Source organism: Manis javanica, chromosome 4 (genome assembly GCF_040802235.1).
Source record: "Manis javanica isolate MJ-LG chromosome 4, MJ_LKY, whole genome shotgun sequence".
NCBI lineage: Eukaryota > Metazoa > Chordata > Mammalia > Pholidota > Manidae > Manis > Manis javanica.
Window position 1 is genome coordinate 18,025,365 of NC_133159.1, and position 27,735 is coordinate 18,053,099.

General features: G+C 50.5%; 2 protein-coding genes across 8 annotated transcripts in view; one reads left to right on the forward strand and one right to left on the reverse strand.

Annotated features, from left to right (window-relative positions):
* The window catches only part of GRHL3 (grainyhead like transcription factor 3), a 32,706-nt gene extending 9,556 nt beyond the window's left edge, over positions 1 to 23,150 (forward strand). For both annotated transcript variants that reach the window (XM_073233408.1, XM_017666536.3), the window contains 15 exons: positions 1,352 to 1,538; positions 4,155 to 4,216; positions 5,502 to 5,847; positions 6,094 to 6,167; positions 6,634 to 6,787; positions 7,010 to 7,121; positions 8,467 to 8,561; positions 10,766 to 10,924; positions 11,458 to 11,536; positions 11,663 to 11,796; positions 13,401 to 13,435; positions 14,622 to 14,710; positions 15,554 to 15,639; positions 18,049 to 18,113; positions 22,279 to 23,150. In XM_073233408.1, the coding sequence (XP_073089509.1) occupies positions 1,352 to 1,538; positions 4,155 to 4,216; positions 5,502 to 5,847; positions 6,094 to 6,167; positions 6,634 to 6,787; positions 7,010 to 7,121; positions 8,467 to 8,561; positions 10,766 to 10,924; positions 11,458 to 11,536; positions 11,663 to 11,796; positions 13,401 to 13,435; positions 14,622 to 14,710; positions 15,554 to 15,639; positions 18,049 to 18,113; positions 22,279 to 22,393 (1,792 nt within the window). In that variant the 3' untranslated portion in view covers positions 22,394 to 23,150. The remainder of the gene's footprint in view (positions 1 to 1,351; positions 1,539 to 4,154; positions 4,217 to 5,501; positions 5,848 to 6,093; positions 6,168 to 6,633; positions 6,788 to 7,009; positions 7,122 to 8,466; positions 8,562 to 10,765; positions 10,925 to 11,457; positions 11,537 to 11,662; positions 11,797 to 13,400; positions 13,436 to 14,621; positions 14,711 to 15,553; positions 15,640 to 18,048; positions 18,114 to 22,278) is intronic.
* STPG1 (sperm tail PG-rich repeat containing 1) overlaps positions 22,994 to 27,735 on the reverse strand; it is a 55,658-nt gene continuing 50,916 nt past the window's right edge. For all 6 annotated transcript variants that reach the window (XM_017666538.3, XM_017666537.3, XM_017666539.3 and 3 more), the window contains one exon: positions 22,994 to 27,588. In XM_017666538.3, coding sequence (XP_017522027.3) covers positions 27,512 to 27,588 — 77 coding nt within the window. In that variant the 3' untranslated portion in view covers positions 22,994 to 27,511. The remainder of the gene's footprint in view (positions 27,589 to 27,735) is intronic.

A 27,735-nucleotide genomic window follows, 5' to 3' on the forward strand; every position in this document is an offset into this window, starting at 1 on the left:
TCACCTACCACTGTCTTTCACACACTCTTTGCTCAAAAAAGAGCATGACCAGAACTTTCCCACATTTGTGCTGTGATTAGAAGCACATTCTATAACACATGTTTTCAAAGTGTGGCCCCCAGACTATCAGCAACAGCTTTACCAAGGAACTTGTTAGAAATGCAAATTCTCAGCCATCCCAGACCTGCTGAATCAGAAATTCTAGGGGTGGGACCCAGAAATCTGCGTTTTAACAAGTCTTCCCAGTCATTCTGATGCAGCTGAACTTTGAGAATACTATTCTGCATTGCAGCATTATCCCACTGAGCTTGACTCCTCTCCAGGTCATTCACTAACCAGGAGCTTGGGGAACTCCCTTAACTTCTCTGAGCTTTAGTTTTCTCATCTATAAAATAGGAACAATAATAGTATTTGCCTTACAGGGTTCTTGTGAGAATTAAATGATACAACCCACGAGATTTGCTCAGTTCAGTGCCTAAAATGTGGTCAGTGCTCAATAAAGATTAGATATCATTTTTATCATCATCATTATTCTGTATTATGCTCTTATCCCTATGCTCCTCTTGCCACATTTCTGAGTGACATAGTCCCCAGTGCTGGGTCCCCAACAGTGCCTGTCTCCTCCAAAGACCCCTTCCTGATCTCTTTCCTTTGAGCCCTTGTGGCTTATCTCTTGGGCTACATGCCTTGCATTTGTCCAAGTTCTTGGCACAGTGCCCCAGTTCTGCCTGCTTCTATGTGCCCAGCAGCATTCCACTCCAGTTGCTGGCACCTGAGCAGCTGTTCGGGTACTCTCCAATAAACCTTAGTCTAAAATGCTGTTTCCCAAGACCAGGTTCTGCCTATGGGCTCCCTTGCTCTGGCTCTCTCTGTCCCTTGCCATATTCTCTATCTAACTTGAAATGATCTCCAGCCTTTTGTGTCTTTCATGGTCTTGAGAACTTCTTCAGAAGAAGTCAAGCTGAGTTATATGGCAATTCTGTTCTTTGTAGCTTGTCATTGTTATTTCCCATCCTTGTTACACTAATTCCCCTTGAAGAAGTATTTACCATGAAAGTATTTTACTGAATTCTCTATGAAGCCTGGTAAGGTTGGGATTGTGTCATGTTGTAGATGACAGAACTGAGGTCCCAAGTCAACATCTACATGGCAACATTTGGTATTGATTCAAAGCATTTAGCTCCAGAGTTCAGGTACATTCTACTGCCCAAAGCTGCCCAACTGTGGTGGAAGAAGCAGTTTCAAGTTTTCAAGGCTGGTAATTCTGAGTTCCTAGACATTGGCCTGAGGCTGACCGTTCCTGGCCTTTATCTGGAACAGCCTAAATTTGACCTTCCTTCCTTCCCTTCAGTTTCAGGTCTGTGAGGCTGCTGAAGAATGACCCAGTCAACTTCCAGAAGCTCCCCTACACTAACGAGGATGAGGCCTGGAAGACCTATCTGGAGAACCCCTTGACGGCTGCCACGAAGGCCATGATGAGGGTCAATGGGGATGATGACAGCGTGGCGGCCCTGAGCTTCCTCTATGATTACTACATGGTATGTTTGCCACTGCTGGGCACGGCCCCCTCTGACCAACTTCACGTTCAGGCCTCATGGCTGAGCAGCCCCCCATGACCACCCCAGCCCCTCACCATGTTCTTTCTTACCTCTGGGCTCTTGTACATGCTGTTCCCTCTGCCTGGCATCCTTCCCTTTCCCCTAGCTAAACACTAGTCTCAGCCTTGAGTCTCAGCTTCAATGTCACCTCATTCATTCACTAACAGAGAGGATGGCTTTTTTGGGTCTCCCATTCTGTGCCACCTCTGGACACACTCAGCAACCACCATCATTATCCTTGACTCTATCTGTAGAAACTTGCTGTTTGTGCATTTATTTCTCCATCTCGCCGTGAGAGCTCCTAGAAGGAAGAACCAAGCCGTGATCAGTACTGAGTCCTCAGCACCCCATACCCTGCCACACAGGCTCAATATGTGTTGACTGAATGGATCGTTGCTCCGGCCACACACACTCAGTCACAGCAACACCCTAATCTGCCGTTGTCTTCCTGCCACTGTCCCTTAAGTCATCCAGTTGCCCTGTTGTTCCTACTCACCTATCCCAACCCCACCACCTAGGATATGCCTTCTGTTCTTGAACCCATTCTCTTTCTTCAAGGCCCTTTCCAAGGAAGCCATCCCACCAAATCACCTCTCACTTTCCTGAGTGCTTACTATCTGTCCTACCCTTGGTCCACTCTATGCATTGTAACACCTCCTACAGACCATCTTTCATTGTTCTCTAATTGTTTCCAGGATTTTAGGCCTTGACTCTGGAAGACAGTCAGTTCCTGACAACAGAAACTAGTCCCTCCCATATCTGACAAGTGGGCTTGAACTAGTGGGCAATCACAAATATATAACACAGGTGACATCACTGCCCCCTCCAGTGCCTGAGCCAGACATTGCTAATGGATTACAGGCCACATTCTCACTGAGGGTACATGAGGCTGCAGAATCTTTTTCAACCCAGTACTCCAGGCAGCCCCTACCCATCTGTCTGAATTGTCACAGGACAGCAAACTTCTTGTTCTCTCTCAGCTGGGTGATTGCTCCAGGAGACTTTCCTGGATTGAGAATGGGGGACCTGATTAGCCAATTGTTGAGAAACTGGCTCTGAACCTGGAAGATTCAAAGCCACTTTGTAAATAAGCCCTTAAATTTACTGGCCTGAGAAGTCCTTTATCTGCTGTACCCCAAGATGGAAGACAAATTCTGTAAATTCAGAGGCCAAGGCAGGAAGTGGCCCCAGATTCAAGAAGGCCCCAAATTATTTCTCTGGCTTTGGTTCTGGAGTGGTATATTTACCCTACTTTACGTCTTCTCCAGCAGATCGATAGTGTCCTAATAGCATTTGGCTCAGGCCAGTGGAAAAAAAACATTGAATTGACTGCCTCCACTTCAGGATATGATGGGGAGCCAGAATCCTAGGTCTAAGTTTAAACTATAAACCATAAAGCTGACCATAAACTAAAATCCAGCACCATCTCCCATGGGCCAAAGGCCATTCCCAAGGTCAGAATGGTGGGGATAGGCTATGAAGGTGACACCTGTAGTGGATTTAGTGAAATGCAGTGTTCAGGAAGTTACACCTGCCCCACCAGCCCTATCCCACAGCACTGGAGTAAGAACAGCCCTGTGGATAATAAGGACATGGTCTAATGGTATGGAAATAGCACCAGGTTGGGAGTTTAAGACGTAGTCCTGCCACAGATGGCAATATGGCTTTGGGCAATATAGTTCTAAAGGCAGCCACTTCCCGTTTCTTACTGAATGCTGGGCACTGTGACAGGTGCCTTCCCTCATGCTCTTCCATGGGGCATGACTAAGAGCCCAAACCTTGGAGTCACTAGGCTGAATTGGAGACCTGGTTCTGGTTGTACTAGCCTCAGGGAGAAATGACCTGGATGCTCTAATACACAACAACATGATCATTATAATCATGAAAGATCACATTTATGTAGTGTTTCTATGTGCTAGGTGATAGTCTAAGTACTCTGAAGGTGGTATTGCTATTATTAGCCCTGTTTTACAGTTCTAGGAATTGATTCCAAGAAATCTGGGTCCAGAGTCTATGCTCCTAACCACTAACACCACAGAGACTCTCTGGGCCTCAGTTTCTCATCCATATAATGGGGATAACATTAGACATTGCAGAGCGGTTATGGAGTGAAATTAGAGAACACCAGAAAGCATTTGGTACAGGGTGTAGTACATAGAAAGTTCTCTATTAAAACACAGCAAACATTATTTTCATTAATCTTCACAATCTCCTTGAAGTAGTTGTTATAATTCCCCACTTGACATATGAAGAAAAAGAGTCTCAGAAAGGTACAATCATTTATCCAGAATACACAGCACTTTTAAGTGGTAGAGCTAGAATTTATGCCAGGCCGGCCTGATTCCAAATCCCATGATTCCTAACTGCTAATCTTGGGGTGATTCATCCCACCCTCTAAGTTTGGGCTCATGCTAAATGATGACGTGCCAACTCAAAGGACTGGCAAGTTTCTCCCCGGGACCAAGGTGGCTAGCCTACCTGGCCAAGTCTGCCAGAGTGGGTGGCTCCTAACAGGTCTTCCTCAAAAACCATGCATAAATCCTTCTTTCCTCTTAGGGCCCCAAAGAGAAGCGGATACTGTCCTCTAGCACTGGGGGCCGGAACGACCAAGGAAAGAGGTGAGGCTTACCCAGCCACCTTTGCTGCCCCTTTGCACTTCCCGACCCCATCTCCACCTCCACCGCAGGCCTCATCCATGGACGCAGGAGGCATAGTGCCTAGGGCCCATGGTACTCCTCGAGGCCCACAAAAGCATTTTATTTTAAAAATCAGAAGAAAATATAATCAAACCTGGGTATCTTTGTCTTTATATCAGTGTAATTGTTAGAGGCATTTAAAAATATTTTCTATGGAGCAATGGATCTGTAAAGGCTAAAAAGACTAGGTCCCGTGGAGTCATAGTGAGACCCTGCTTGAACACACACACTCACACACACTCACGCATTCACTCCAGATGCCTGCAGGCCATGTGGACTGGAGTTTACTGAAAACAAACTTCAAAGCCATCGTGGTGGAAAAGCCCTGAAGGCAGCTTTTCTGTCCCAGCTCCAAAACCCTTCTCCCTGCAGCCCCAAGGAGAGAGAGACCTGGGCTGGGGGAGGAGATACCTGAGTTCCCGGACTTCGTAACTCAGGCCTCCTGGAGCCTCTGCCTGGCATTAGTGCCTCAGGGCACTGGTGTTCCTTTCCTCAGAGAAAGCAGTCCAGGCCATGCTCAGGCCAGATGGGCACTGGAAGAACCTGCCCCCCACCGCCCTACCCCACTCCCCAGTACAGCCCCTGCTGGGAAACCTGCACTCCTCTCTGCCTTCCAGGAAACCTGAACTGCTAAGGCAGACATCACGGCTAGTACGGCTGCCTCAAGGGCCCCCACACTGTTAGCAACAGTGGGTTTGGTGCATGGGACTTTTCTCAAAACAGTATTAAATGTTGTTAGCCTGTCTGATTACAAAAGTAATACCTGTTTGTTATAAAATGTTCAGATTATAGAAATGTGTGAAGTAAAAAATAAAAGCTTCCTGTAATCCTATTTCCCTGCCCCCCTTAACAGTTTGGGGTCTATCCTTGCAGACCTTTTCATATACATATATTATGTATATTATACATATTATGTATATACATATGAGTACACATGTTAACTGTACCCACAATGTACACACTCCCCTCCACACACACCAATGGATGACTCACTAAGTGTTTTAAAATGGTTCCATTCTGGACACCCTCCTCCCTGTGACAAATTGGCCTGCTACAGGGTCTTGTTTCTTGCATGTTGGGAGGACCTACCATTACACTGGACTAAAAAGGGTCAATGTGTCAGTGTGCTGGTCACCCTCCAGTGCAGCCCCCTTGCCCCTTGGAGAGGAGAGGTACACTCACTTGGCCCTCCTCTCTCTGTCCCCAGGTACTACCATGGCGTGGAATATGAGATGGACCTCGCCCCCCTTGAAAGTCCCACGCACCTCATGAAATTCCTGACAGAGAATGTGTCTGGAACCCCAGAGTACCCAGATGTGCTCAAGAAGAATAACCTGATGAGCTTGGAGGGAGCCGTGCCTGCCCCGGGCAAAGCAGCTCCCCTCCCCACAGGCCCCAGCAAGCTGGAAGCTGGCTCTGTGGATAGCTACCTGCTGCCCACCAGTGATGTGTATGATAACAGCTCCCTCAGCTCCTTGTTTGAAAGCATTCATGGGGTGGCACCCACACAGCGCTGGCAGCCTGACAGCACCTTCAAAGATGACCCACAGGAGGTGAGGGCCCATCCCTGTACCTCTCACAGCATCCTAGGATATGTGCAGAAAGAGAGAAAGCAGTAAGGAGATTAGAGATTTGGAATCCATGGGAGAAAAAGTTGTAGTGCTGAGCCAGGGCTGCCATGTACTGTTGTTCAGGTTGTGCACTGTGCAACCTGCATAGCTGTATGGGGCGGCCCTGGGCTGAGGCCCCAGTATCCTGAATGTAGTCACTTATTCTTTCTGGGTTGTGTTTCTCTACAGTCGCTACTCTTCCCAGATATTCTGAAAACGTCCCCGGAACCTCCATGTCCAGAGGACTATCCCAGCCCCAAAAGGTAACTCAGTCCCTCTGGATCCCTGGCCACCTGAGCAGTGGGAAGGGGGTTGCAGACAGACCTTCATTCACCCTGTCCCTAGAGCAGGCAACATCAATGAATGAAAAGTGGGGAGTGATGGTACATAAAAGGAGAGAATGATTTCTACCTTTCTTGAGCTGTGACAGGGTGCTCCAAGCTCAGCACCCTATTAGAAAACCACAGTTTTGTTTCACTTAGCTTCCCCTGCGGCTTTGGCACTCCTAAGGGTTTCTCTAGTTTCCATTATTCATCAGAATTGTGGCTTAAGAAATCCATTAAATAGAAACCCCCAAAATGTGGAAACTGAGGCCCAGGGAGGTAGAGTGATTTATTGAGGTCACATGGTAAGTCCACAGCAGAGCCTCAGGCTTCCTGCCCCACTGCCCTCTGGGAGATACTCCTGCCTGGAAGCCCAGCCTCACTGTCTCCTCCTTCCTCCCCACAGTGACTTTGAATACACCCTAGGCTCACCCAAAGCCATCCACATCAAATCGGGCGAGTCACCCATGGCCTACCTCAACAAGGGCCAGTTCTACCCTGTTACCCTGCGGACCCCAGCAGGCAGCAAAGGCCTTGCCTTGTCCTCCAACAAAGTCAAGGTACATTGTCCTAGGAGCAGCTTGAGAAGTGCACAGAATGGTTGGGCCAGCCCTGCCTGCCAGAGTCCCCAGGGAGAAGGTGCTGTTGGATAACTACGCACTGCCCTGAGGTGGGGGAAGCTGAGGCAAGGGGCTGGGCCATGGGACTTAGGCTCTGGGAAGTGACCAGGACTCCTGAGCCTTTCCTGAGGCTGGGAGTCACAGTGGCTGCTGTGCTTGCAGAGCGTGGTGATGGTTGTTTTCGACAATGAGAAAGTCCCTGTAGAGCAGCTGCGGTTCTGGAAGCACTGGCACTCCCGGCAGCCCACTGCCAAGCAGCGAGTCATCGACGTGGGTGAGAGCCTGCCTAAGTCCCCATCCCTGTCTCTGTCTCTTTCTGTCTCTCTCTCCCTCACACACACACAGTCAGGCCGTTCTTGCTGAGTCCCTTTTCCCCAGCCTCCTGACCTCTTTAGGACTTAGTTCTGCCACCAGTTGCCTGCCTGGCCTCTGTCTCCAGGTCATACACTGTGGGATTTGCAGGGATTTGCATCTGTTGGCTGGAAGCAGTGGTTTCCTTTCTAGCGTTGCTTTGGGATAAACAGGACCCTGGGGGCCCCAGCAGTGTCAAATAAATAGACCCCTGGGATGCCTGCTGGCTTGCTTGGCCCCATTAGGGGACTTGGCCAATTGAGACACAAATGCTAAGATAACAGTGCAGGCAGCAAGCACAGTGCAAGGGCAGTTCTGCAGCAGGTAGGTGGCTGGGGGAAGGCCCTCTGTGTGTGTCACCTTGTTCTGTCTGTGCCCTGAGATGGGTGGGAGGCATATCCCATTCTCAGATCTCCAGGTTCTGGCTTCATTGATTTCTTCCTGGCATTGTGAACTATGTCACCTCCCCTTACCAAGCTTCAGTTTCTCCAACTTTCAAATAGACTGAGGCCAACTGCCCTGCCTGCCTCCAGTGCTGCCTCTGCCTTGGAGCCCCGTATACCGGAGACCGTGATACAAATTGGGATAATTCAGGGACTTACCTGAGAAGCCAGATAGAAAGTGGTTAGGAACCTGAGTGCAGGAGCCAGACAGAGCTGAGCTCCAGTTGTTGCTCTGCCTTTTAGTAGCTGTGTGCCCTGGGCAAGTGACCAAACTTTCCTGAGCTTAATTTTTCATGTGTAGGCTGAATATTCATAGCATCGGTATGAGGAGTAACTGAGGGATTGCTATATTTTAAGTGTTCAATAAATGGTAGTAATGCTACCATTTATTCAATATTAGTGTTCTGTGTTATTTCAGTGGCTCACTTTCCATGGTACTGGTACTACTACTTTTACTACAGCTATTACTACCATTATTACTGCCCTTACTACTACTATTACTGCTTTATCTGGGAGCTCTCCCAAATCACAGTCCCAATTGAAAAGTGTAACCTCCACCCCAAAATGATGAGGGCTCCGGCCTAACTGGCAAAGTTAGGGATTCTCTCTGGGGTTTGGGCAGATTGGCTTCTCAGGCTGGACTCAGTTTTCCCATCTGTAACCCCAGGTACCATAACAAGATTCCTCCCTGAACTGATGCATGGTTCTTGGGGGAGAAGATGTAAGTCCTTGCCAAGAATGAGGCCCAGCTCTTAAATACCTCCTCCCCATAATGTCCCCAAATCCCTTTCCTCCTGACCCTCCTCTGGTGCCCTGTGGTTTCAGCTGACTGCAAAGAAAACTTCAACACTGTGCAACACATTGAGGAGGTGGCCTATAATGCACTATCCTTTGTGTGGGACGCCAATGAGGAGGCCAAGGTCAGTGCTGGGGGCGTGGCTGGGCTGGGGCTAGGCTACCCAGAAGCTCCCATCCTGGGGAAAGGGCTTGCCTACACCTAAAATTGTGGGAGTTGCTCCAAAGGCACCAGTGGGGGAGGCAGAATACAGAGTGGTGGACAAGCACAGGCTCTGAGACCAGAAAGGCCCACATCCCAGCTCAGTGACCTCGAACTGATGCCTTGGCTGTACAGTTGGGGTGTAATCATAGCACCAACTGCTAGGTTGATATGAGGATCAGATGAGATAAGTGAAAGATAAGCACAGATTGGATATAAATGATGGGTTTAATACAGTCCACCCATTTACCAGATAGGAAAACTGAGCTTCGTGTAAGTCACAAAGCAAGTCACCAATGAAACCGGGTCTCCGGCAGAGTGTCGCAGGAGAAACACTTTGGAGTTGGGTAGATGAGGGCTGAGATCTCAGTTCCTCACTTGATGAGCCTACCAGAAGAGAGCACTAATTGGCCTCCTAGGCTTATGGTGAAGATTCCACAAGACCATGTGTGTCTAGGAGATGGGCACAGTGCCAGACCCATTGGGGAGGCCTGAGAAGTAGAGCCACTAGTGATCTTTTTCCATACCTCAAACTTTCTGTGTGCTTCTAGGTCTCTCTGTGTCTTGGTTTTCTGTTTGGAGAACTGGCACTGTGGGAAGGGTACTAGTCTAAGAGTCAGGGGCTGGGTGACCTTGGGCCTGTCCCTTCCCCTCCTTGCCATCAGACCAGGGATGGGTCCAGCTCAGGGCAAGGGCATCTCCAGCCGGGACAGGTTAGAGAGCTAATCCCTGTCTCCCCACCACCTGCCCCATGGGGCGGTCCAGGCTGCCTGGAGAAAATGGAGATGGAGGGACTGAAAATACACAGGGAGGCACAAAAGTGAGGGATTATTATTATTCAAACAGATGCCAGGGGCTGGAGGAGGAGCTGGGGCCTCCAGTTCAGGGAGGTGAGGAAAGAGTTTCGTGGGAAGGGAGAGGTGGGTTTCGGTTGGGATTTTCTCACAGCCTTTTAAGCCCCCAGGCTTGGTCTTTCTCAGGTGTGAGCTGGGTGGGGGCTGCATTAGGGCTGAGCGGGCTGAGGGGGAGGTATGTCTGGCATGCACCCAGGGGCCTGGTCCCCACAGCCGGAGAAGGAAGAGGGTCTTCTCAGGCCCTACACCCCATCTCCACCTGTTCAGGTCAGGGTTATTGCCAAGGGAAATGTCCCAAAGAACAGGGTCCAGCCTGGAGCAGGGGGGGTCTGGCCCTGGTGCCCCATGGAAGAGTCAGCAGGTAAACAATCACCAGGTGAGCTTGCCAGGGAGTGCCCAGTGGAGACTACCCCAGGCTGCCATCAGTCAGATGTAGGCTCTGGGTTGAGACTCCAGCTGTCCTACACATAGCAGTTACAGTATGTCCAGCAGCCACTACCTGCTAAGTCTACTAGGTACTCCATACACCCTCACAGCCACAGAAGCTAGGCTTAATTATCCCCATTTTGCAGATAAGGAAACTGAGGTCAGTGAGATTAAAGCACTTGTCCAAAGCCACATGGCTAGTGAGTCGCAGAGCCCAGCTTCATACCCTAGGACTAGTAGCCCCACATCTGGGCTCATTCTGCTCTGCTACCTTCCCTGACTTCCTGTGGAAATGTTGGCAAGTCACATCCCCGCTCAGAGCCTCCATTTCTTTGGTTGTAAAATGGGGGTGACCAGTCCAGTGATGGATGGAGCTAGTGGTTGAGGGTACAGAGGGGCAGTGTCTCCTTGTCTATGGCCTAGGGCCATCAGGAAAGTGATCTTCCAAACCTGGGAAGAAGAGTATATGGCCCTTCTCTACCTCCTCACTCTGAGTTGCAGAAAAATGAGACTGGATTTTAAGCCCCTAAAGGATCCTTAACCTCCCTTAATACTTTAGGCTGTCCTTGGCAATCTAGAGAGAGCTGCATGGCCCAGGGGTGAAAAGCCTAGGATCACACCCCACCTTCCCACACCTTCCCTGTGTGGCCTTAGGAAAGTTGGTGCACCTCTCTGAGCACCAGTTTCATCATCTGTAAAAGAGGGGCAGTGCTATTTTCCTTCCATGGATGTAGTAAGGTGAGGGTGCTCACCAGGGCTACAGTAGGCTCAACAAACAGGGTGCTTGTGGGAAGCAGGGCTTGCAACTGGGGCTTGCTGTTTATTCAGTTCCCTCATCTGTCCCTAGGTGTTCATTGGAGTTAACTGCCTCAGCACAGACTTCTCCTCCCAGAAGGGGGTGAAGGGTGTCCCCCTGAACTTGCAGATAGACACCTATGACTGTGGCTCAGGCCCTGAGCGCCTGGTGCACCGCGCTGTCTGCCAGATCAAGATCTTCTGTGACAAGGTGGCTGGGGTGGACAGAGCCTGCAATGGGCCCTGGGTGGGAGAAGCAGCAGCTCCAACTCAGGCCTCCTCCTCAGCCATCCTGGGTATCTGCCTCCTGTTTCTTGTTCTCTGAATGTCTCTTTCTGACTCTGTGCTTGTCACTTGTCTGTTGTAGTCTGTCTCTGTACATTTCTATCTCTCCTTTCTAGATCTCTGAATATCTTTCCATGTCTTTTTCTCTATATTTCTCACATTTCTCTCTCTTCTTTTCATGTCTCTTTGGTGCCATTTCTCTATTGTTTTTCTCTCTATTCTCTCTCTGCATCTGTCTGTCTCTCACAGTTTCTTCTTTCCCTGCCTTTCTGCCTGTCTCTCTCTCTTATGGTCTATACTGACTTCAGACGGGGCTGGGCCAGGCCAGGCACTCATACTTTCCCATTGCCTGGTCTCAGTCTGGGAAGAAAGCAGCACCAAAGCCTGGCCCATATTTAAAATACACAGCAGGGTGTCCCTTCCAAGACCTTGGTGACCCCTTTCCTTTCTCCCCTGCAGGGAGCAGAAAGGAAGATGCGAGATGATGAACGGAAGCAGTTCCGGCGGAAGGTCAAGTGCCCTGACTCCAGCAGCAGTGGTCAGTGGGGATGGGTCAAGGACCAAGCTGGGCTGGGCTGGGGTGAAGGGGGGAAGAGAACTAGAGGGCAGAGGTTGGAGGCATGATGGGAGGGACCCCAAAACACAAAGCCTTCTGTTCCCCCAGGCATCAAGGGCTGCCTACTGTCCGGCTTCAGGGGCAATGAGACCACCTACCTGCGGCCTGAGGCAGACCTGGAGACTCCCCCGGTGCTGTTCATCCCCAATGTGCACTTCTCTGGCCTGCAGCGCCCTGGAGGGGTAAGGGTCTTGACCCCTAGGTGGGGCCTGCGTTAGCACTGACCAGCCAGGGGCCACCTGCCACTCAGCCAATATGGGCCAATTTAGATGTTTATAGGTCCTACTATTTTTCACATCAAAATAAAAATCCCTTTATTGAATCCCAGTGGATTAAAAATGTGTGTATGGTTATATAACTTCAGTGACCTTTCCTACTGAAGAGAAGAGCGTTAAAGAAATGACTTTATAATCATCAAAATATTCATATTTGGAGCACCCGTGGAGGTTTCAAGTACTGAGCCCCAAGTTAGATTGGAGCCGCAGCAAAGCAGGTGGCTAGCAGTCATCACAGCAACATCTGTGGGCACTCACTATCCCCCAGGGGCTGCTCTAAGTGCTTTCCCTGTATTCCCTGCATTAACCCTCACTACTGCCTATAGAGTTAATAATATTCTCCCCAGATTTGTGGGGTGGAAACTGAGGCAGAGAGACCAAAATTGCACAGTAAGTGGCAGAGACAGGATTTGGACCCAGGCAACCTGGCTTTAGAAGCAGGACCATTAACACCAGCTACACCACCTTCCAAACTGGAGAGCCATCTACCGAGTTCCTTGGACACACTAAGTCCTGGGCAGAGCCCGGCTTCATTGTCTCATTTCCCTTTCACATCATCCTTTGAGGCTGAGACAGTGTTATCCCACTTTCCAGATGAGATCACACAAGTCAGTTGCAGAAATCAAAGGCCCTGGAGCCTGTCTACTAGTTTGTTTCCATGTTAAACAATTTGACTGTTTCCTTCCATTGAGGTCACAGCTCACCACTGTTTAGGTGGGAATATTTACAGAAACAGCCCTTGGCATACAAGAAGTGTTCAGTGCATGGACTGCAAGCAGTAACATAGATTATGGATGTCACCCATGGCACACATTTAAAGCCCTTTCTGTCCAACATCGTCCCTTACTGCCCCAGAGCATATGGATGAATTAACCCCCTCACTCTTTCCAACCAGAGGCCCCAGTAGGGGAGAGGACCACTTGGAATTAAGGTTCCTGTAGCCAGGCTGGCACCTATGAGCCTGAGAGAGGGGATGTCCAGGGAAGCCCCCTGAGCAGAGAGCCTTGTCTGAATCCTGACCTTGCCTCCTTTCGGGTGTGTTACCCCCAGTGGCTCTCTGCCCTCTCTGGGCCTCAGGGTCTCACCTTGCAGGCCTGGCAATGACTGCACTAGATAACCAGGTAACAGGAGGGCTTAAAAAGAGTGCCTTTTTCCCTCACCCACCTTTTGCTCAGCTCCAGCCACCTAATTACCAGCTGCAGCACAGTCTGCAGCCCCAGTGCTTCTGGGCACAGCGTAGCTCAGGTGGGACTCACTGATGCTGCCACTTTGCATTAGTGCCTCCTATGTGCCCACTGAGTCCCTGACTCAGCCAACTTGGGCTGGATGCTTCCTTTTGACTCAAAATCTCAGTTCCCCTAAGGGGACCTATCTGAGCAGAATGGACTGGAAAGGCTTTGAGACTGTCCCCCACCCCCCACAAAGACTGTCCCTCCGAGAAAGCCCCCAGGAGCTGAGGGCCTCTCTCATCTTCTAAGTGTGATGGAAAATATCTTTTCTCTTCGTTGCAGGCAGTGCCTTCAGCAGGATACAGCAGCTCCAGCAGGTACGGAGAGTAGCAGCCAAGGGCCTCGCCGCCTTGCCCGGCCCCCTTCTCTGCACTTCCCCGCCTGCCCTTCCCTCTGCTGCCCCCCAAGCCAGGGGCTGGGCCCGGAGGAAGCAGCCATGAGACTCTGCTGCCCCCACCCCCAAGCTGAATTCATGCTCCTTTCTCACTGAAACTGCCTGGGTTTTTATGGGTTTGTTTTATGTGAAAAGTTGGCGAATCTCTGGCGAGACACCTGCTTGTAAAAAGGGAAGGAAAAAGCCTGTGAGATGATTGTGCAGATTCAGAGACTGAGGAGGGGGAGCCATGCCGGAGGATTTAGGGGAACCAAGCCCCCCACACCCACCAGGCTCCCAGAGGCACAGGAAGAGACAGGCCTTGCAGGCTAGGAAGGGCCTCCAAGTCCTTCTGTCTCTCAGCCTCAGCCTAGAGAAATGTCCAAGGAGGAAAATGGCCTCGTGGGGTTGGGGCAGACATGAGAGGATGGTGTGTAAATGGGAAAGCACTTTGTGAAGGTCATTTGTTGTTGACATCAGTCTTTTCCCCATAAACAAAAAGTACTTTTCAAAAGGTGTTTTCAAACCAGGTTATGTCACTTAACACTCACAACATTCCCAGTGAGTCAGGCAAGCAGGTGTTATTGCTCTACTTTATGGATGAAGAAACAGGCTCAGAGAAGTGAAGTAACTTGCCCAAGGTCACACAGCTATTAAGTAGCAGAGCCAGGCTGGAATCCAAGTCTGTCTTACTCTAAATCCCAACCCTTCCTCCTCCCAGTGACTCACATCTGACCAGATTCTTTCAAAAAAGAATAATGTTGAAGAATAATAATGAAGCAATAGTCCACATTCACTAAGGCCCTACTGTGTGTCACTGTTCTAAAGCAGTATGCAGTATTTTCCTCAGCTTCCCAACTTTATGAAGCATTACTACTACTTTATTGTCACCCATTTTATAGATAGTGACAGTGAGAGGCCAGGAGATTGACCCCAAGTCACCCAACTAGTGAGTGCAGTGAACTAGTGAGTGCATTTGAACCCAGGCAGTCCAACTCCAGAACTTGCTGCTTTAACCACCATACCACTGCTTTGTCCCTGCCCTCGTGGGCCCTTCTCCACCCCTGGGGCCCCTTTGGACTCTGGGATCCCTCTGGGTTCCTCATGAGCTCCTGCTACCATCCCCACAGGCTTCCTCTGAAGCGTACCTGCTCGCCCTTCACTGAGGAGCTTGAGCCTCTGCCCTCCAAGCAGGCCAAGGAAGATGATCTGCAGAGAGGTAACCTCCTTCCCACCCTGTTTCTCTAAGTCCAGCCCCTGCCCCCAGCTCCTCCTGAGGCCTTCTCCAAAGCCCTAAACACTGGCAGCCAAGGAAGCACCCAGTCCTGCCGGGAGGGTACAACGGGTTCTGGGGATCTGGGGCCGGGCCAGGGCAAGCACCCAGGGTGCTTGGAGAGACCAGTGTGCAGTTTCAGGATGCGCCTCCTCTGGCCGTGCTGGATGTGGACATCCTGGTAAAGGCAACAGGACCATTATGTTGGGCAAGTCCCCCCGCCCCCACTTTCTCTTTTGGGAGTGGGAGAAGGGCAGGTTTCTATATCTGGCTTTCTGGCTGTGACACCCTACGTCTGTGACTTCCTGGGACAGAAGGACATGCCTATACCTCTGGGACTGTAGCTGACCATCGTGAAGAAGCCATCCAGCAGCTAAGATCCCAAGCTTCCAGCAGTCTTGAACTGAGCCCTCGAACCACACTTGGTGTTGCCAAATGTCATGTCATTAATTCCCACAAGAACCCTGTGGAATAGGGGGTGGAGCCACTTCCTTTTTCCATTTGGGTAAAATGAGGCTCAGTAGTGTAAAAATAACATCTCTGAGGTCACGTAGCTGGCAGGTAGAAGAGCAGGGTTCCAACCGTGCCCACATTAGCACAGTCTGAGCAAGTGCATGGGACCTCCAGAGCTGTGGTGCTTCCCAGACCCTCAGCAAGAATTTGCCCTTTCTGCAGGAATCAGTCTTATGTTAAAAATACTATTTTTTTTAAGGTTCTCCTATCTCCTGAGGTATTCCCAGGCTCATTTATCCTCCTTCCACCACTAAAAACCACCCGTTTGCTTCTCAGTTCTGTTGTATGTGCGGAGGGAGACTGAGGAGGTGTTTGACGCCCTCATGCTGAAGACCCCAGACCTGAAGGGGCTGAGGAATGCGGTAAGAGACCCTGTGGACCTCGCCCTGCCCTGGCTGGACCCCATTCTGCCCTCTACCCTCACTCTGTGTCCCTTTACCCTGTAGTTCTGATTTCCCCCAGGAGGGCTCTGGGAAGGAATATGCGGGAACCCTGGCTTTCTGGTAGCCCATCTGTCCCACCCAATCGGGGGGTGGCGGGGGGCTGCAGGCCCGGCTGGTGGGGCTGTGCCTCTGTGATTTTATCTCCCAGCCAGAACTCTGGCTCCACCCTGGGAGTCACACATACCATAAATCCTCCTTAATCTGATGGCTGCTGTCTGACAGGCCAGAGCTTTTTGTTGCCTTTGCAAACCTGTTTCTGTTTTAATGGGAATGAAACCCAAAAGGCCAGGCCCAGAAATACTCTTTTTTTCTTTCCCAGGGGGCCTCATTCCTGTAGCTTGTGGTTGGCTGGGGGGCACTGGCTAGGGCAGATGAAGGTAGTGTCTGAGCAAGGGAACCTTCCCCAAGCCCCCACCCCTAACTGACAGAGCAGGTGAAACAACCCTGAACCAAACCCACAGCAGCTTTGTGGCTCAGCTGAAAACTGAGCAAACACAGCCTCCACCAGGGCCTGATGTGCTTAAAGGTTGAACCACTCCGAAAAGCCAGGTGGTTTCAAGATGTCAGGCTGGTGAAGGGGAAAACGAATCAACTAGTAACGTTAGCTGCCTGTTATTGAAGACCCACTAAGCGCCAGGCATTTTGTCAGGCATGTTGTATTTGCTAGCTCACCATAATTGTCTTAACAACTCTGAGAAGCGGGAACTGTTATTATCTCCCCACTTCCCATGAGGATACAGCCTCTGAGAGGTCAGGTGACTTACCTCGTTTACTAGAAGTGACAGAGCTAGGATTCTAGCCCAAGCTCTCTCTACTCTGCCATGCTGTCCTGGTTTCTTCACATGTCATTAGGCCTGCTTGGTACTAGCCCCAGGAAACTGGGCTCACAAAAGGCCATTAGCATCACTTGAATATAGACTCAGAATCTTTGGGCTGGACAGTCTCTAAGAGGGTCCCCATCCAGTGTTTGAGCTCTCTGTCCAGATGCTCTTCTAAGTGAGTGCCCACTCTTGACTTGTATACTTCCAGAGATAAAGAACTCACTACATAACAGGCAACCTGTGCTATTTTTACACAACTTATGCTTAGCAAGATGGACTCCCAACCTTCCAACCTTCCTCCTGGTCACTTCCAGCTTTATCACCATTAAAATAAATAGTCCAAGAACTCTTCTTGCCTGGAGTTTCTCTCCCAAGGCAGAGACTCACTGAGGAGCTGAACCTGATCCTCTTCCTGAAAGTCCAGCAAGGACAACCTCCACCTGAAGCACTTGGCTGGGTTTCGCTGCCCCTTCATGGCCATCAGTGATACTAAACAGCAGCATTTGACTGAGCTCTCACCAGGGGACAGGCACTGGGCTGAGTCTTTCACATGATCGTCTCAGTTCATGTGCAGACCCACCCTGTGTGTACATCCCATTTTTACACTGATTTTACATATGAGGAAACTGAAGCTCAGCGAAGTAAGGTGACTCGTTCCGAGTTCTGCAACTCCAGGTAGTGGAGTGGGACCAGACCAGGCCTGTCTGCTCCAGAGGAGGCTTCATGACTTCTGGGGAGAAGTGGGCTGGTACTGGCTGTGTGAGCTCAGGCAGGTCACTCCCAGGCCTCTGAACTGCAGTTCCCTTGTCCAGAGAGTAAATGCCAACATTCTAGGAGGTGAAGGGAGCAGGAAACCTGGGTTCCGGGCTACGCCTTGGGTGTGGGTTATCTTCGTGGAGCTCAGCATCCTCACCCATAAGTTGGGGTTAATGATTCTTGCCTACAAGGGGAAGGTTTGGGTTATCTCCCCTCATAACAGGCAAGATTTACTGCTGAGGTCTCAGTACACGCCAGAACTGTCCTAGGTGCTTTTCTGTACCACCTCTAGTAGTCTGTGAGGTGGACTCTAATACAGTCTGTATGACTAGTCTGCATAAGGTCCCCCTCAGCACTGGAACCAGCCGAGTGTGACTGCAGGCAAGCAGGGAGGGAAATGGAGGATCATCTGTGGGGTAGTTTACAGCCAGTGAACATGCTGTTTGTGATGAGTATGTTGTGATGTGGGGAGACTTAGACAATAAGTTTACAAAGTTACATTAAACTATCTATGTGGATAGTATATCTATGTGGATAGTTTATCTATATACACGGCCAAAAGATGGGAAAGAATATATCCAGATATTAATGCTGTTTATCTCTAGGAAGCAGGATTATGGATGATTATCATTTTCCTCTTTCTACAATGTGGATATATGTTACTTTTATGATCAGGAAATAAGTCACAGTATAAAAGACTGGTATTGATCCAGTTTTGGCAGACAGTGAGTCCCCTCCTGTTCTCTTCCAGATCTCTGAGAAGTATGGGTTTCCTGAAGAAAACATTTACAAAGTCTACAAGAAATGCAAGCGGGGGTAAGTGCCCAGGACAGCTGTCACTCCCCACTCTCCAGACTCAGCCCGTTGCCCACTAACTGCTGGCTAGGGAGCAGCCAGCACATTTGCTGTGTCCGGCCAAGCCCTGCAGCTCAGTGTGGAGCCTCTGGGACGTGGCTTTGTGGAGAGGACCAGAGAAGGTGGAGTGGAGTGGGGAACCCCTAGTCAGGCCAAGGCCACCTGCAAAGACCAGACACAGATCACTATCTGGAAGGAAAGGAGAGACAGAAAGATGGGAGGGTCTCTGCAGACCACCTCCTCTGGTGGAGGGGGACGTGCAGGGCTGCACAAGTTAAAAGACCCAGGTTCAAGTTCCAAGGGCGCTGGATAACCAAGTCATTTGATTATAATGGTGATGATGATAGTGGCTACCATGCACTTGACCACCCACTGTGTGTCAGACATGGGGCTAGGCATCTCTCACTGAACTCTCACAGCCACACTGTGAGGTAGATATCATTACCCACATTTCACAGATAGGGAAACTGAGGCTCGGAGGTGATAAACCATGCTCAGGGGCAGGAGCAGTGGAGAAAAGGCACAGAAGCGGAAGGGCCCACAGTGTTGCTACTGGCTCAGTCAGGAGGCCCGAGAAGGGGGTGGCTGGCAATGAGTCTGTGAAGGGAGCTGTGATCGGGCCTGATTTTGAGAGAGCCCCAACAGGGATGCTCCACAGGCCTCCTCCGCCTTCAAGCCTGGGTAAGGCAGGAAGGAGTAAAGCTTTATCCTCCAGGGGGCCGGGCAGAGCCTGCTGCCCACCATGGGCTCCTGGGGATGGTGCTAAGGACCATTGTACCTTTGCTTACGTACCCAGGAGACCCCCAGGCTTCATTCCCAGGTCAGAGCCAGTGAGCTGGACCTCTGAGACCCTTGCTGACTAGGTCACTTTACTGGCCTGGCCTGGAGCCCCTGGGGCAGTGAGGAATTGTCACTGCTGTTTTCCTGCCCAGAGGACCCTGGACTAGGGCTCTGGGAAACACTCCCGTCCCTGCTGCCGCAGCTCAGAGCTGATCCTCCTGCTCTGGGCACCCCCGATGCTGCTCGGCACTGCGCCGTGGCTCTTGTCCGGGGGCTTGCCTTTGTGGAGGACTCTGCAAAGTGAGGCAGGTTTTGCACTCAGGCTGAGACCGCATCCAGTCAGGCCCAGGAGCCAGCCTCCCTCCTCACAGGCCCAGCCCTGCCTTCCCTCCTTCTCTTTGGTTCCTACCCAGCCTCCACAGAAGGGGGTGCAGGAAAGTGTGCAGCCCTGCAGCCCCTGGGAAAGGATCTGTTTAGTTTTGGTCGTATGACTGTCTAGGTTTTTTTTTGTTTTTTTCCTTCCAAGTTTCGGTTTCAAACTAGGGCTCACATGCTCTCTAGAGCAGAATCCACCTCACAGTGGAGGCAGGCCTTGCTTTGCCCAGACAAGCCCAGCCCCACTTCTTTTTTGGTGCCAGTGCCCACACCTCCTGGCTGCACCCCACCTGCAGCCAGCCTCCCTTACAGATCCCACCACAGGCTGGGCTGTGGGGCTGGCAGAAGCCTTTGCCTGTGATTGGGGGATATGCAGTCAAGGATGTCCCACCCCCAGCTGCACTGGCAGAATCCCAAGGCTTTCCCTTAAGCTCCAGCCAGCTATTTAAATCATAATAAATTCAGTTTGTGGAGCACTTCCTACCTGCCAGCCTCTGGTCTAAGTAACTCCCAGGCATCATCACACTGACCCTTTGAATTTGTTATGATTATCCCTATGTCTTCAAATGAGGAAACTGAGGTTCAGAGTAGTCCCAGCATCACAGTTACTGACTGGCAGAATCCTGGGATCCCAGCCTGTCTAAAGCCTGTACACACACACAGTATTTTATCTTGCTTCCTGCTAGTTCCTCTAACGGCTAAGCAATGTGCAAATAAAGGCTGTGGCTAGACCACCAATTTGCCCAGCCCAATAGCCAGATCACTCAGAGGTACCCTCAGAGGCACCCCACATGCCGTATACCACCACCCTCCAACCATGAAACCCTCAGGCCTAGGATTGTCTGAGATACCTAAATGTTAAGAGTCCCCAAGAAAACCTTTTGGGAGAGGAAAGTCCAGACTCACTCCATCTGAGGAACAGGAAATTCTAATCAGCGGCCTAGTTTATCTTCACAGGACTCTCTCAAAAGTCCTCTGGACAAAGGTAGATACAATCAGCTTTACAAGCACCACTGAGTGCTTGAAAGATTAACAAATACATTGTTTTGCTGGCAGCTGGCCAGGGGTTTCATGCGAACCAGGACAGAAGACAGCTAGAAATTGGCAAGTGACAGGAGGCTCACATTCTGGGACAGCACTTCCTGACAAGCCCCTGCCTCTAGGGCCCAATTGTCATTAACTTTTGAGGGGAAGGGGGTCTGTGGGCCTGTCTGGGATCCCTTGTGTGTAGGTGTGCCCTCTGGGCCTGCTGGGAGTCCCTGCCTGGGAGTGGGAGGGAGGCAGCCTTCAAGTTTGAGCACGTACGCCACTTACACAGTGCCTGGCACCTGGAAGCACCCAATAAATGCCACTATATGGAACAAACAAAAAGCTCCAACAGTGACAAAGTGCTCACCCCTTTGCCCTAGGTCTGGTCTCCTCTGATTTGTTCCCAGCGTGAAACCCCCAAAGACCCCTCTGTGAAATGAAGGAACTAGAGACAGGGCCCAAGAAAGTGGGTGCCTATAATGAGATGCTGGCAGTCAGCACCCAGGCCTCCTGAAAAGCAGCAGCTGCTTGATGACACTGCAGAGATAACTGGATATAGCCTGGGGCTCCATCTCCACTGTCCCTCCCACCTGGGGAATGGCAGTGGAGGACCAGGCTGCTGCCCCCTCTGTGGGGTCCTCAGGAAACCAAATGGCTACCTGCCAGAAGTAGTAGTCTGGGATTCTCACCCCCAACTCATGCCCCACTTAAAATCTTAACCCTCATCTGAAATCTGCCTCAAACCTGGATTTTGCCTTTCTTATAAATTTACTTTATGTATATATACATACACATACATATATACATATATATTTACATATATGTATATATGTAAAATGTCCTTATATATCTACTTAAATACAAAATGCTTCCTAATTTGTGTTTATAGGGTTTTTGTCTTTCTAAAACACTGATACCATGGAGAGATGAAAGTCTGCATTCAAATCCCAGCTCTGTATCTGTTACCTATGACCCAGGCAAATGACTTTGCTGCCTTACCACAGGTTTCCCATCTATGAATTGAAGTAATATGGCCATAAGGATTTGTTCTCCCAGCCCTAGTAGATTGTAAACTAGACGGCTGGATCTAGGACTCTGTGGGGCCCTTCATTTTGTTTCGGGCAAGACTCTGCACATGGAAAGGCCTCAGGAAATGCTAGTGGAGTGGATGGATGATGGATAGATGAAAATACCCAACACCACTGCAAAGGGAAAGCTAATGTGATCAGGTCAGATCACATCTTGGTGGGTCCCTCATCATGGAGGCAACTCCTGGAAAGGTGTCCTCTTGCATATACTATGGCTTTGAGCCCCTGCAGAGGGCCACAGCCATGGGGACTTTGTCCCCCTCTAAGGGTGGCTTAGGTACGGCCTCAGAAGTGTGGGAGAGAGAGGGCCATGCCCCTCAGGTCTATTGTGCTATTCCTGAGATTTCAGCTTCACAGGGATAGAACTGAGAGGGGTTGTATGGTATCTGCCTCTGGCTCAGGTAAGCACACCTGAGTGACACACTGCAGCCTCCTGTTGAGCCCAAACCACACTGGTCCGCCCACCACAGTCCCTGTCCTTGAACTCATGCTCTGTGTCGGAGTCCTCAGTCTGGCCTCATGACTAAGGAGCACTTTGTCTTCCCCAGATCTACCTATTAGTTGCTCAGAAGTGTCCATCTCATGCAGTAGGAGAGGCACACTGGCGCAGTAGCCGGCGTAGTGACCAGCAGGCCTGGGTTTGAGCTGTGGCTCGGCACTTGGCACTGTACCCTCCACTGTAAAGAGGGACAGTGGATCCCACCTTACAGATTGTTGAGGTCAGAGTGAGAGTGTGAGGCACCTGACATGCGGGGCACTCAGTCGGAAGTGACAGTTGTCTTCATCTTTGTACTCAGAGGCCCAGAAAACAAGAGGCCTGCCACGTTCTAGCCACACCTCCTCTTCTCTTCCAGAATCTTGGTCAACATGGACAACAACATCATTCAGCATTACAGCAACCACGTCGCCTTCCTGTTGGACATGGGGGAGCTTGACGGCAAGATTCAGATCATCCTTAAGGAGCTGTAAGGCCAGGGCATCCACACCTTCTGACCCCTTGGGGCAGCTGGCAAGTGGCCGCATGCCACACACAACCTCTCCTCGTGCCTCAGTGCTGTCCCTTGAATGCCTCCCTCAGGGAAGAGGCCCTCACGTCACCAACCCAGGAGGGGGCTTGGGATGTGTTCTGACCTGAACCCCCATCTCATGCTTGAATCCACTTTCTGAACCTGCTGCGAGTGCCCGCCCAGCCAGAGACGGTGTCATCATGGTTAACATGCCCGACAGGCAGCTTCCTCCTCAAAGACCCTTCCTGCAGCCCATCTCCTCCAGGCTGCCTGTTGAGATGTGGAAGCAGACCCTCTTCCAAAGCTGAAGACTTTTGTCCGGCACCTGTTAATTCTTCCATCAACTTCAGACAAAGGATTTCTTACCCTTTGGTCAGATACATTGAAAATTCTTGATTTTCAGTGCAAATGACTTTTAAAAGACATGACAGTGAACACACTCTCTTCCTCATGGACTTTCTCAACACAAGATGTAAATAATAGAGCTGATCATCTGGAACCAAGTGGCTGATGTGTAAAATGACCTCCGTGCCTGTTCTCTGTTTATACATTTCTTATTTACAATTTTCATTTATGTTATATATATATAAATATATATATAAGTATATATTGTATATATATGCAACATTTTATATTTTTCATGGATACATTTTTATCATTTCAAAAAATGTGTATTCCACATTTCTTGGACTATTTTTTTTAGCTGTTGTTCAATTATGCATTTTGTATACTCATGGTATTTAGTAATAAAATTCTACCTATGTGTTACTTTAAATGCTGTACTTGTTCCTTTTGTGACAGTCTTCCAGGCAGAGGAGGTGAAGGTAAACAAGGCTTCCCTTCTTCTCTATCTTGTGAGTGGTTTGACATGGACTTGAAGGATGGGGGTCAGCTGGGTGCTGGGGAAGCAGAGGTGCCCACCCAGAAGGCGCAGAATCCTGATGCCCAGGTCTCTGTCACGTGCAGTCCCACAGGCTAAATGTTATGACCTTAGGCTCATTGACTGGAGATGAGTAAGTCCTGGGAAGGGTCCAGGATGACCTTGCCGAGGCCCTCATGGCTGGGACCAGTGGCAGGAGCCATGTTTACATAATAGGACTTCCCATAAACTTGTCTGAATAAAAGTTTTTTAAAAAGTTTGAAGCTCACGGACATCTCCAAGGACCTCTATCTGATAGTCAGGGTCATTGGTCCAAATCTCCAAGGCCTCACCTGGAGGCAGGGCTGGGACTAGGGTCAGGCAAGTGAGGGACTAGCCTCAAGGGCAAAAATTAAGAGGAGCCAAAGATCCCAGTAATCAAGATGAATCATAGTTTAATGCAATATTTTTTCAAAATTAAAGAAAAAAAAATCCATGCTGAGCACTTTCAAAAAGTTGAAGCCAGTCTCTGTATTACTGATGCTTCCTTTGTCCTCAGACCCCAGTGTGGTTTGCCTGGAACTGCTCAGGGCCCCCGTGGAGCACTGAGTTGCTCTGCCTGCTCCAGGTCTGTGCTGCTGTGTCGTCACCTTAGATGTCAGAACAGGGTGATGTGTGAGGGGGAGATGGCAGGGTGTTGCAGAGTGTAAGCACATTGCCAGGCAAGCCAGAGGTGCTCAGCATCTGTTCATTTCCTTCTTTCCTGAGTCCTCCCAGAGTCCCTGGGAAGCAGCAGGTGGTGCTTCTCAACTTTGACTGCACATTGGCATCACCTGGGCAGCTTTTATCCTCACCCCCACCTCCCCACTTCCCGGACCCCACCCTGGAGCAATTAAATCAGAATTTCAGGGTGTGGGGCCCAGGCGTCAGTACTTTTTAAAGCCTTCCAAGTGATTACTATGCAATCAAGGTAGAGAGCCACTGCTCTAAAAAGGCTGTAATTATCAGGCCTGCCTTTGTCATCTGGCCAGTGTCTGTCTGGACTCATACACACAAAGAACCATCAGTATCAGGGCAAAGCCTGCTGCAGAGACCAGGTGTGGATAAAGTGAAGGTTCCTGTGGCCAGGATTCTCGCCTGGCCCTGGTTGGCTAGCTCACTACACACATGTGGGCAATGCGTCCTTACTGACTCTATATAAAGAGCCCTGCCCAGTGCTCTGGGCCACATGGTGGCACAGCTGCAAGGCTGCAGGAGAGCAGGGCAGAGGCTGGAGTGGTGGCAGTGCCAAGGACAGAGACTGGCTGTGTGGGCCGAGAGGCCCAGAGGCAGAGACCGGCTTGCTGCATGCAGACTTGCTCTGAGTGGACAGGATTTTAGTGATTGACCTGCCACCATGGAAATAAAGTTGGGTATAACCCATTCACCCCAAGAACATTCTACTCTCATTTTCTTTGGTCACATTGAATCCATAGTGAACTTGCCCAGGGCTGAAACCCATTGGCAAGACACCGGGAGAGGAGCGGGCAGCTGCACGTCCACTGTACATCTGGCCATCTCCAGCAAAGCCACCGGGGCCCATTCTCTTCCCCTCTACATAAACAGACAAAGGCTGTCAATGGCTTGAAGGGCCATTTGGACGTCCAAGAGAGCCCTGAAGGCTGGAGGAAATTGAGCCTGCCGGCAGAGGACTCAGGAAGGAAAGGCAGCTCCTGAGGCCAACAGCTGCCATTCCGGGTCTTTGCTCCAAAGAGTGAAAAGGTGAAAGGAGTTGTTAGTTCTTCCCAAATGGGGGGTCACTTTAAAAAGGCAGCTGTTGCCTGGTGGAGAGAGCGTCCCCTGGCTGGAGGTGGCTTTTACCTGGTAGACAGTGAGTGGGTGAGGGGAGAAAGGGATGAATGACCTGCTACGCTAAGTGTGGTCCACAGACCAGCAGTATTGGCCTCACCTGGAGCTTGTTAGAAATGCTTACACCTAAAACTAATGCAGTGTTATGTGTCAGTTATATCTCAAGTAAAAAAACAGAAAAAGACATGCAGACTTTCAGGCCTACCCCAGACCTAAAGACTCTGTCTTAAGTGATTTGCAGGCACATTAAAATTTGGAAAACATTTTATTAAACTATCAGTGTATCCTAACCCTAACTAGACACATAATCACACTGAGAACTTTAATAAATATACCAATGTCCAAACCCTATCTCAGATCAACTAAGTCAGAACCTCAAAGGTTGAGGCCTGCACAGGCTGCCTCTGTAACAGCTCCCAAGGTGATACTAACACACAGCCAGGGCCTGAGAACCACTGGGCTGGACGGAACTATGAGCAGCCTATGATATCTTAAAAGAGGCTGGATACAGTCAAGTCAGACCCTCTGAATTGAGGGCCTCAGGTCCAGTCATGGCTTCTATAGCACAGGGATTCTGCTGACCAAGAGCAGCCCTGTGTTCTCCCAGGAGCCCCTCTTTCCTGACCCAACTTGGAGAAGGCTCCTTCTGGAGAGAGCATCTTCACCTACTGGTGCTCAGCCCAGCTGCCCAAGGGGAGGAGAAGCCTGTCTTGCTTTTCAATGCATTACCCCCAGCCTCTGCCCATGGGGAACCCAGGGCCAGCTACTTCCAGGCCAATGGCCTCCTAAGGTCTTCCAGGGTGAGAGGGACCTAAAACCAAGGCCTACTGTTGAGAGGCCGGGGTCAAAGAAAGGTACAGCTTCAAGTGTCAGCTTTGTAAGGGCCTTTCAGAACCTCTAACACCTGAGTGGGCAACTGACGGCCAGCAGAAAATTCTTTCAGTCTAAACAAAAAATTTTTAATTGCAATATGGTTGTCAACATCTCAGATCAAGAGATTTCACATTTTAAAGATTCTCCAGATTCTGTTGAAACATCTGCAGATCTGATAACAGTTAGCTGAGCCATTTTGGATGTCCTTTAGGTGGCCAGCAGCCTCAGCCCTCAGACCCCCAGACCTGCCTCCCTGTTCTGCTCCGTGCATTGCTCGTCTAGCCCCTGGGAGTGTTTACCTGGAGCCCCTGAGCTCTAACTGGACCTGCACCTGGAAGAGAAGCTGCAGCCCTGAGAGTACAGACGCACTAGGTGTCCTGCCTTCAGAGCCAGGCTTCCACTGCTCCTGGCAGAGTGCTCCAGGCCATGCAGTGTTTGGGGCATCTGGGGCTCACAAAGGCCAGTTTTTGTGAGATGCAAGAATTTGGTTTAATTGGATATGTTATTCCATCCTTCTCCCTCCTTCCTCACCCACCACTCCCCAGAGGAAGAGCCAATCAGTGGCCAGTTCTGACACGAAGGCCCAGGATGTAACACAGGAAAGTCAAAGGAGAGACCCAAGGGGACGGGAAAGGCCTTGTCGATGCGGGAGCTGGAGGGGAGACTGCGCAAGAGACTTCCACTTACAAACGGGAAAGATAACACCAATCCTTGGGAGGGGAGAGGATGTTGGGTACTTCTATTTCCTCTTAGTTCTTTGGGAATCTTCCTCTTGTCAAGGGGAATCAATTTGACAGGCCAGAAAAGACCCAGGCTCTGGCTCCAGCAGGCTTCTGCCCACGTGTGCTGTTGAATATAGACCAATAAATGGATGTGGGGGCCTCTTCTCAAGTGGTCATAGCACCTGGCTGCCATGCTCTTCCTGAAGGTGAGATAGGGAGTCTTAGCTGGAGGCAAGGACTCAGGCAAGCCCTTCATGTATCCATCACAAGTGCCTCTGGGCCTTCCCAGAGGAAGCCTGGGAACTGCAGGTGTCTGGAAGTCAAGGCCAGAAGGATGGGAGCACGTCTGGGCCGCAGCCCTGTGCTGCCGACCTTGTGGGTACATCCTGGGCCCGAGAGCCCTGGCTCAGCATCAGGCTTCTAGATGGAGCATCAGCCATTGGCTACCTTCTCCCAGAGTGTCAGTTGGAGGAGCCCCATTAGTCTGAGGGGAGGGGAGCAGAAGCCAGCCTGGACAAATAGCCAGGGGAGGCTCTGTCCACTCCATATTTCTGCTCAGGAGACCCCTGGAGTCAGTGGGGGTGGGCGTCTGACCTCCAGGAGGCAGCTCAAGGCAGAGTGCAGCTGCTCATCCGTAGCAGTCTGGGCGGCAGAGCTGTCCCCAAATCATCAGCCGCCACACACAAAATAGGCCATGCTCTGAGTGAGCATCTGGGGACCCCGGGGGGGGGGTGCAGCTGGCGGCCGGCGTCCTCCCCGAGCTTGTATGAGGTCACTGCTACAGCACTGGGATCCACTTCTTGTCCTCGTTGTAGAGAAAGGACTGCCTGCCCAGCAACTCAGGCTTGTATGCGGCTGTGAGGAAGGAGACGGCATTAGGGGAGGAGAGGCCAGCCGCCTGAGTCTCTGGCGTTCTGTGTTGGCGCTGGCAAGGCCGGGGGGACCCTCTCCCAGCCTCTGCATCTTACACGTGCAGAGAGGGGGGGCAGGGACTGGCCCACA